The 10,818-nt window shown below is 28.2% G+C and overlaps 1 protein-coding gene across 1 annotated transcript; it reads left to right on the top strand.

Moving 5' to 3' along the window:
* Positions 1 to 1,028: 1,028 nt before the first annotated feature.
* LOC111883463 (protein RSI-1) lies at positions 1,029 to 2,014 on the top strand. Its single transcript, XM_023879793.3, has 3 exons — positions 1,029 to 1,251; positions 1,473 to 1,497; positions 1,598 to 2,014. The coding sequence occupies exons 1-3, from the start codon at positions 1,168 to 1,170 to the stop codon at positions 1,777 to 1,779; spliced, it is 291 nt and encodes a 96-aa protein (XP_023735561.1). The 5' UTR covers positions 1,029 to 1,167; the 3' UTR covers positions 1,780 to 2,014.
* Positions 2,015 to 10,818: the final 8,804 nt, after the last annotated feature.

Here is a 10,818-nt window from a genome sequence, read left to right as displayed (position 1 = left end):
AATTCTTAAAAACATAAAATTCAAAGTTCAAGAACCAAATTATTAAAGTAAAAGTTTAACATCAAATTTAAGGTAAACATATAAAATATTATTATATCTTTTATATTAGTATTATTATCACCAAAATAATATAAAAATATGGTTGAGTTGCAGTAATTTCACACCAAACTTGATATGAAATTTAAGATTTGGTGTTGTAAGGATGTTACATGTTTATGTATAAGCATCATTTTGTTATGTATATTCTATTTAGAACATCTCTTGTTGGGTCCTGTGAGATATTAAGATTTTGAGACATACACATCGTCTTAAGAATGATACGTTTCAACGTCTTTTTAACCAACCATTTATAAAATATTTCCTATTCCATATCATTGTATCTTTTTTATTTTTGTTAATTATTTAATAAATAATATTTTCTAATTAACTAAAATGTAAAAAAAGATAAAGCAAAAATAGGATTATGTGTAGTCTCATGGGGTGCACATGCATATCATCTTAATCTTAAAAATAAGACTTGAAGTTAAAAATTACTATGTATTGAAAAAAAATTATTTATATTTTGGGTTATTGATCAAAAATCTTTGATACTTTGTTTACAGATGCGCGTGAACCTAAAAATGATCCCAATGATAAATGATAGTAGCTGATTAAAATTGTTAAATCGTAAAAATAAATTAAATTAAAAATAAATAAATAAATAGTAATTTTTTTATCAATAGAACCAAAGTATTATGCATATTTCTTTTTAATATTTTGCAAAAAAATCTTTTTTTTTTATTTATGAAATTTGTATTTATTTTTTTAACGAAATTTGTAGTTTTGTACCAAAGTAAAAATAGCAAATAAAGATGCTAAATTTGTAAAGTAACTTGAAAAGAAATCCTAAATTTAGGAAAGTTAGATTCCCCTTTTCACGCCTTAACCTGCGCCTCGTGGCTACCACCGTCATCATCACCGCTCGACATGTCACTGTCACTCACAAACACTCGCTACTGTGCATAAACATGAGCTGCAATTCACCATTCTCCATAAAAAACACATCCTTCGCTCACTATAAATAACCCTCTGCACTTCAACTCATCATCACAGATTCACACTCTATTCCATTCCATTCCATTCCATTCCTTCACAGTATCATCAGATCTCGATTTGGTTGAAGAAAGAATGGCAGGAGGAAGATCTTCATACACAGCTCTCATTTTGGTTCTATCGCTGGTTCTCTTGATCACATTTGCCGATGTAGCTCAGGTACCAATTCGAATTCCTTTCATTTTAATTTTTCAAACAATCGATGAATTTTGCTATATAAGCAGTGTTTAAATCAGATTACATAGTAATTAACTAACTGTTATGAAATCCACAAAATCATACAATCGCATCTCGCTTTTCAAGCTGAAATTGAATTAGATTTGTTTCGTTTCAAGAGTTGATAAGCTAATTATTCATCTTCTTCTTCATCTCCATTTTAGGGATACAACAAGCTTCGTCCCCAAGGTATGATCGAAACTCGAAACTTCATTCCATTGTGCATTATCAGGTTGTACATTACAGATTTACAATCTACTAAAGCACTGGCATTGTTAATTCTGTACAGATTGCAAGCCTAAATGTACATACAGGTGTTCTGCAACATCACACAAGAAGCCATGCATGTTCTTCTGTCAAAAGTGTTGTGCTAAATGCTTGTGTGTTCCAGCTGGTGTTTATGGCAACAAACAGACGTGTGCTTGTTACAACAACTGGAAGACTCAAGAAGGCAAACCCAAGTGTCCTTGATTTTTATGTTTCAAACTTTAGAGGGGCTCCATTGACAATTCTTTAAAATGGAAGGACCTAACTCTTTTTCTCATTCAATAATTTCAAGTTTATTGCTGTTTTATTAAAAGGATAACAATGGGCATTTTAGTCAAAATGTTATCCGACCAAAATTGTGTTTGCCTTCTTTTATCTGTATCAATGTTAAAAAAAATTTAAAGAAAAAAAAAAAAATCAAACTTACTTGTTTTAGAAATTTGCCTCATTTTATATGAAGTTTTGTTCTCGTGATTTTGCACATATTCGAGCCTATAAAATCTCATAACAATATATTTTACTTTGAAATTGTTATATGCATAATGTAAAAATGGTGATAAGCCTACTCAAACACCATTAGATGATGATGGTTAAAATATGGCGTTATGTTAAATTGATAATCAAATATCATGCAAATTACCTACACAACTAAGCAATATAAGAAAGTATTCCAATTGATTTCTAGAGTTATCAACTCTTTCAAGAAAAGATTTACAATTTGTTTTTTATCAAAGTCTAAGTATGATCCTAAAACCTGACACAATCAAAAAATTGCAACAAGTTTATTGGGTCTTAAGATAGTTCTTTGGTAGATATTCGGAGAAAGTGTCGTTAACCAACAAGTGATTATTCTATAATAGAAATGGAAAACGATATCATTATTCTTAGATATTTTTGGTCATTTTGTGATTAGCTTGGTTAAAATAGAATACATGATAATTGCTTTTAATGCTTTAAGGGTATTTAGGTAATCTTAGGATAAAAAAATAAAAATATCTGTCTTGTCAAAAATATAAATATTAATATTTTGAGGTTATTTATTTATTTATTTTAAATATAAGAGTTGGTGTTGCTTATGATTTATGAATATCATTAAATGTTCACAAAAGAGGTGTTGCACAACCGGGCCCGGCCCAGTTTAGTTAGGCATAAAGTAACAGCGCAAGCTAGCATTCTAACCGGTCTGGACCCGGTTCTGGGGCTGGCTTATGTAGTGTAACCGGTCCAAGAGAAGTTGGCGAATGGCGATGGGCATAAAAACCGGCACAACCATTTTAATTTTACCCAAATCAAAAGGGTATTTGTTAGATTATAAATACAAAAAGGACAACTTATGAAAACTTATTTCTCTTGAAAAATAGAGTATTTTTTTTTTCGTTTTGCTCGTCAAAAGACGTCTTCATTCTCCTGGTTGGGTTTTTAAAGTTCTATTCGTCTTTCTCCTTTCATCTTATTCATCAAAATCAGCATTTGTAATTATGGTAATAGTAAGGGGACATTAATAAAGTTTTTATTATTTCTTGTCATGGGATTTCATAGAATATTGAACATATATCATCATAGAATATTGAGCATATTATACCTATATAATGAAATATCCTAAATGGAATATACATGGTAAATATAATGTTCCTAATTGAATCGGGCCGGCCCGTAAGGGAACAAGTTGGGCAACCGTTTAGATGTCCATGCCATCTAGGCCCATTTTTAATTATGTTGATATCTTTTAATAATAAAGTTGTTTTATGTAAGTTAACAAAGATAGTCTGTCTTCGTTTGGTAAAACGTCTTTCTTCTAACTAGTTTATCAAGTTCGATCCTTGGAAACAACTGTTTTTCTCGTTTTTCCTCACCTATTGTTTTCCTTAATAATCTATATTATGTCGTTTTATGTTGTCAACCTTTTTTAACTTTTTTTTTCTCCTAGAACTTTGTTTTCCTTTGTAATTAATATTGCAAATATATTGTAAAAGAAATAATAACACACTGTATGTCAAGATTAAGTTTAACTATTGATTTTTACATTTTTTGGTTAAATTCATTTGAAATCATTTATACATATAATAATAAGCTTTTATAATTGAATATTTATATTTGCCTGTTATTTAAGTTTTGTTGTACGTCTCTTAAAACAATCTATACAAAAAAAAGTTATTATATTAACATTTTTTTATTTGTGATACCTCTTTTGTTTTGTCATGGGTTTCCAAATATGTTTGAACCGACCATGAATGAAATATTCAATATAGTTTATTGATAACATGTGAAAACTATAGAACATCAAATATGCAAGAAAATATTATTAAATGAATATTAAACTAACAAACGAAAAATATATAGTTTTAGACACTTTATTTGGAGCATGCTATAATGCAAAATAAATAAAAATAAATAAATAAATAAATAAAAATAAAAAAAAACTAACATAAGTTTTTCTCATATTACAAAACTAAAACTATAATTACATGTAACTTATTAGCACATAAATGAGAACTAACGTAACAATTATGTACAAAAACCTATAAAAATGTTAAACAACATTATAATAAGATTATTAAACACGTTATTAAACAATATAAAACCTAGGTTTCCAACATAATACTATGATATATAATGAAAATTGAAAACTCTCTGTAGTTAAGATAATACTAATTAATATCGAATGCAATTTCTCACTTTCATTTACATATTAAAATATTAACAAAAATGATATATAAATCATATCATATTTAGAATTTTATGAATTGCTTGGATTATAATTCATACTTCATAGCTAGACATATAAAATTAGCATCATTATTTGAAATCATTTTAATATTTTATCGTCCACAACCATTTATAATCTTTTTGTGTGTCGGAACGTGTAGAGTCATGCATTTTTAAACCAATACTTGTTATATTTTTCCTTAAACGTAGATTATTGTTTACTTCAGAAAAAAAAGAAAATTCACACACTAAGTGTTTATTTAATTGTATCATAGTTTTAATATTTACTATTTTATTTTATTTTTAATTTTACTTGAATTAATTAATACATAATGATAAGTCTCGGGTATGCCTCTTGATCGGATATATTTTCGGGTTTCGGTAATGCAGGTCGGATAATTAAGGTAATTTATGGCTGAAAATTTTTCTGATACCCAAACTACCCAAACTGAATTATATTTTGGGTATTTAGGTTGTGTGGTTATTTAAATAGATACATGAATTACCTAAAAATACTATGAACGGACATCTCTTAAATGATGTGTTTTAATTTTTGAAACATACATATATACAAAAATTTCGTAAAAATGTGTTATATCATATTATATTTCTAAAAATAAATGATAATCAAAATTATTATGTTTATAAATAAATCATTCAAATCTCCTTTCTAATAAAAGAATATTGTATAGGTCATATGTCACATTTTTACACAATGCTTCCGCCACATGACATTTTTTTAAAGCCTGAGCTAATGGTTTCTTGCTTATATATTTTTCTATTTCTGTTAAATATTTCAGTTAGTCCCAGAAAATCAAGAATCTTCAAAACCATCAACCATATATTTCTCCAAAATTATCGATACCTTGAATCTCTCTAAATAAATAAATTTACACTCGATGTCATTGCTCTCCAACTCCACCCTCTTGCCGCTGTTCTACTTTCACCGTCATTTTATGCACAAACAAACCATTTAAGCACACCTCTTTTTCTCTCTAAACCTTTTTTGATCTATCAAACGTACTATAAAATCTCACAATTTGGTCTTCCATCTTCTAGCTGAGAAATCAGTTATTGATAACCGATATTTTGGGGTTGGTTAGCAAGATTCAAAGAAATTAGAGGGCAATCGCTTCCAAATTTTAATCTTTGTAAAAAATACAAGCCCACCACATTCAATTTTACCTTTAATTGTTGAAATTTTTTTAACCCTGGAGTTATTTGATCTAGAAGTAGTGAGTTATTTGATTTTTTAATCTAACATCGACCAAATTTCATCTTTGGCTTAGTTTGAATTGGATTTTCTCATCTTTTTCCTATTCATCTCTTTCAATTAAATGTTTATGGTTCTATCGATGTTTCTTTGTCAATTTGTTCCAAGGAGTGATGATTTTAATGGTTGAGTTTCATTTTTCACTAATTGGTCAACTAATTTTTTTCTGCTAACATTGTTTCTAGACAAACATATCAAATATTCCACAAAATTCTTCAATGAGTATAGACGCTAGGTATGATTTCTATGGTTTGGCTTTTTTATTAGTTTTCTTCAAATGTTTGATCCAGATCTGTAATCCAAGTAATTTTTAATACAAGAAAGCTAAGGCCAGTTTGACCATATTGTAGTAAAGAACATTTTCATGCAGGACTTAAGCAAAACAACTAGCAGCCATCACCATTAAAAGAAACAATTAAGTGAATTATACTTTTGTTATTGTACTTATTTTATTAGGTCATTTACATGATCATATCATAATTTATCCTTGACTTATCTTATTCAGGGGTTGAAATTAGAGCTAGAAAAGGCTTCTCCTTCTTTGAGGAGCAATGCAGTTTACTTGAGGGATTCACACATTAATGGATAAGACCTCTATTATTATTTCAAATTTAGGTCAAAATTTAATATGTTTAATTTTTAAACGTATGTTGACATTTCTTAAAACTATTACTTTATTTGCAAGGTATTTGATATACACTATGTATGATTTATCTGGAAGAAGGAATTCAGAAAGCAAAGATTTTGAGAGTAATAATAAACTTACCCACTCTCTATCAAATTTACTTGTCAATTTGACAATTATTGTATGTTGTTACTTAAAAATCAATATTTTATTAACTATTTGTTTGTTCAAAATTTTCAGAAAGTGGATTATCCATTGGAGTGGGATATTTTTGATCTTTGTTAATATGATCTTCGCAAAAATCTGAAAGGTCCTCCTCATGTTTGTAATTTTAATTTTCATACCAAGTATTTCTTTAAAAAATGATCTTAATTTTTATTTGGCTAAATGATAGAAAAAACACTTGAACTTTCATATTTTTATTGATTTAGCCACCTTACTATTTCTTTTGTATTATTTAAACCGTTATACTTTTTTTGATAGTTAAAAAAATCAGTTTTCCGGTTATGGTTTTGTTATCGAGGTAAAATACAAAAAACACAATGTATCTTTTACCATTTTATCTGTTTAGCCTTTAGACTATTATCAATTTATCCACTAAACTATTATTTTAATAACTGAAAAAACAATAGTTTTAACATCAGTAAAATGGTGACAATATGTTTTGCTTTTTCAAAACTATGTCACTGGGAAAATGATATTTATAAAAGAAACGATATAAAAATGTATTGGTTAAAATCATAACAAAAAATAATTATGTAGCTAAATAAATTAATGTTGAAAGTAAGTTGTAAGTTTTTTTTTTAAGATTTTTTTTTCCTTTCTAGTATATAAATGAGTTTATTGTTTCTCATTGTTATTTTTTCTTGTATGCAAGTTAAAACGAAAAAAATGATGTTCGTATGTCGCATATGTTATTTGGATTTCAGTTTTTAATATTTTAGATGTTAAGAGAGGAAGGTAGAATGGTTGGTTTGAAACCCGAAGAAAAAAAAGCCCTTCTTCAATAAGATGTCTGATGGATAAAAATTATGAATCGACTTGATCTAAATAAAACTTTATGTGTTAAGCCAAACTTATACTTATCTAATCTACATCGAGCCTATCATCTTGCCTAAAGACCCATTCAATCCATTGTATCAGTCTATTTTTAGATTCAGCGTGACATGTATATTATTGCAAAACTAACACCATTGTGTTCAATAGCCCAAAATCAGCATTTTAATGTGAAAGTTGAAAGAGAGTATTGTGGACCTCATAATCAAAGTTTACCATTTTTTATTGGGCGAAAATTTAATTGCAATTACCTTACTCGCGGACCTAAAACATAATTTTAAATTATCAATTTGATTTCATCCAGATTCTTTTTATTTGTTATGGGATATAAAATAATCATTATTTATTTTGTTCAATCAAGTTGATAGAGAGATATTGGATAAATTGCAGCATGTAAAGTCATATAGATTATACAAACACCAAAGAACAACATTGTAATAGAAAAAGATATGAGTAGGATGTTATTATGCTCCAATATATCAAAGTAATTTGCTATTACTTGCATTTAGGCCTATACAAAACCCACAAATAACAATGTTCTTTTTTTTATCAACTTGTGTAAAAAACACTCCTAAACAGGGGCGAAACTTCATAAGGGCGAGGGGGGCTGTGCACCCCCCCCCCCCCCCCCCCTGTTTTTTTTAGAACTAGTCATTTACTTTTAAAATTCTTACAAATTAGACCTAAAATTAAAAAAAAAAATGACTATGTCCCCCTTATTCTCCACTTTTTATACATATTTTACTTTCCGCCCCCCAACTCAAATGTTCAAGCTCCGTCACTAGTCCTAAATGCAAGTTCTTCTCTATATTCCCTATTAGACCTTATTATTATTAGTAATGTAGTTCGATTATGTTAGACTCAAGCACTAAGAGTTCATTTGCAATAAATTTATTGTTAATGATAGTATTTTGCTTCCTTTCTACAAATTTAGGAAGCTTGGGTACTCTCTATTCATGAATAACCAACAATAACCTTTAATAATTTGAAGGTTTTTTTTCTAATTTTCGTCTTATTTTGTATACTAATATTATTAGCTTGATTACAAAGTCTTAGAATATTAAGGCAACATACCTAGGGCGAGTAGTTATTGCAAACTCGTGAAAGCCTTAAGAGGGTCAACAAATAGTAAGACGACCTATTTACATAAGAGGTAATTAACCAGAATTTTAAAAAATCATTTTTGAAATTGTTTTGTTGTTTTCATAAATTGATTTTTCTTTTCATTATAACATTGTAATAGGAATAAATGAATGTACTATGCTATAATCTTTTTGAAAGTACAATGTTATAATATATATTTATTAAAGGATTATTCTTTTAACTTTTTTGAAATGGCGTCATACATTTAGGATAATAGTTTGGTAATATTCAAAAATTTGAAATTATTAGTTTACCAAAATTAGTTATTATCAACTAATTCGTCCCATAATTATTGTCCACTTTTGACTTTTGAAGTCTTTATTCGTCAACTTTGACCTTAAATATTTTTATTTGTGTTATATATTAATTTATGAAACTTATAACAATGAAAATACATTTAAAATATAATCTATTCATATATTTTGTATCAAATATTATGTATCAAAAACAGAAATATTTAAGGTCAAAATTGAAGAATAATAACTTCAAAAGTCAAAAGTGGACAATAAATATGGGACAGAGGTAATATAAATTAGTAAAAAGAATTAAGTCATAATTAAAAATGAAACTTATCAAGGATCGGTTAAAATAACTATTTGTAAATGTATTATTAATTTATTAATTTTAAGTTAAATTTTGGAATTGTTTTATTTTATCAGCCGTCTTACTAACCTATTAATTAAATAAAAACGAAAAACAATGGGGAGTTAAACCTTTCCACTATAATTGATTTCGATAATATTAAATTTTACATCCTACACTTCTTCCTTTCTATTCAAGTCATTAAAACGAAAGAAAAAAAAAAAAAAAAACAACTTTTTGTTGATGTATAGGTTTTGTTTAATGGTTTTTACTTTTTATTCCACTCTATCACTTTATATATTTGAAAGTAAAGCTTTAACGACATTATTGGATAATTAATAAAATTAGTCATGTCTCAAACATACAATATACCACGTCAGTGTGGTTGCTATTTGTTTTAGTGTGGTTGCTATTTGTTTTAGTTTTACGGGTAATGCTATAAAAATCTTTAAGTTTTGTTAAAAATATGGGTTTTATCTTCCGATTGATTTTTAGTTTGTTTATGCCGTAAATTTTTCATTTTTTTTTTGTTGGTTTTGTCATTTTTATATGTAATAGCAGATTTCCAGTTTACCATGAAATATTATTTGCGAAAAAAATCCTTAAGTTAACAAATATTATGCAAAATAACCCTTAAGATTATATATAAATATATATATATATATATATATATATATATATATATATATATATATATATATATATATTCAAATTTGATAAAACTAAATAGTTTTAGTTTTTTAAAATCTATATATCAAAAGTTTATATCAAACTGGTCTAAATTTTACGGTACTCATATATTGAAACCAAAACAGAAACATATTTTTACCTTTAAGCACGGTAATTCATTGGGAAAATGACATATATGACCTATAAAATTTATAGGGTTTACCCATTTAGCCACTTAACTTATTTTGTGGCTTTCTAAGGGAACAAATTACACTTTGTCGGGTCGATTAGGTCATTTTGGGCAAAATGAAGGGGTCATCCGGTTACCCCTTTGCCACATTAGATGTTTGTTGACCAATTATTTTTTATCCGAGTACTATTCATCTTCTTCCCCATCTGATATCCCTCAATCATGTTACCTGATACACATTAGTAAACATCAAAATCATGTCGTCATGTTCTGATTACGCCGATAATTATGTGAGGTTAACAAAGTAGACACCCAATAACATTTCTCCCAAAATCATTGTCGCTAATTTCTACTTTCTTGTTACTGGGACCTTATCTTTTACACCATTAGCTCCTTACTCACCTGATTCTTCCTCTTATTATCGTCATTGGTGCTACAATGGTGAAAGAAGGGATCGAAGATTGGCAAAGACAACAACAGGTATGTCCATAAGTTTGAAATTTAGATATTTCATTATTGAATGGTGGATCTTATAGGAAGTTAAACCTTATTTAATTTCGAAACTTCTAATCTATTTTCGGGATCATGAGGTAAATAATCGAAAAAGTTAAAGTTCATTGGTGGAGTTTTCGAATCGAGCCAATGGAAGAAACTAAGAGTGGAGATATAATGAAAGTAGATAAAGACGAATTCTTCCCTGCAGATCTTCTATTGCTTTCATCCAGCTACGATGATGCAATCTGTTATGTTGAAACAATGAATCTTGATGGCGAAACACAGATTCCAAGCTTCAAAACACAAATTACATCTATGGCGCCCATGCAACTCCACCGGCCGCCGCACACAAACAAGCCATCGATTGCAACTTTTCTGCTTTCGTTTCACCTTCGTCGAGTCAACCAGGCACCGAAAGGCTTCCCACTTTTCTGATTTTAATTGCATTCCTCTTCATTCTCGATCGACTGCCTTTATTTCAAACTCTTCCATTTAACATAGAGG

This window comes from Lactuca sativa, chromosome 2 (assembly GCF_002870075.4).
Source record: "Lactuca sativa cultivar Salinas chromosome 2, Lsat_Salinas_v11, whole genome shotgun sequence".
NCBI lineage: Eukaryota > Viridiplantae > Streptophyta > Magnoliopsida > Asterales > Asteraceae > Lactuca > Lactuca sativa.
The sequence above is the reverse complement of the archived record's forward strand: the minus strand, read 5'-3'. Positions and strand labels throughout refer to the sequence as shown.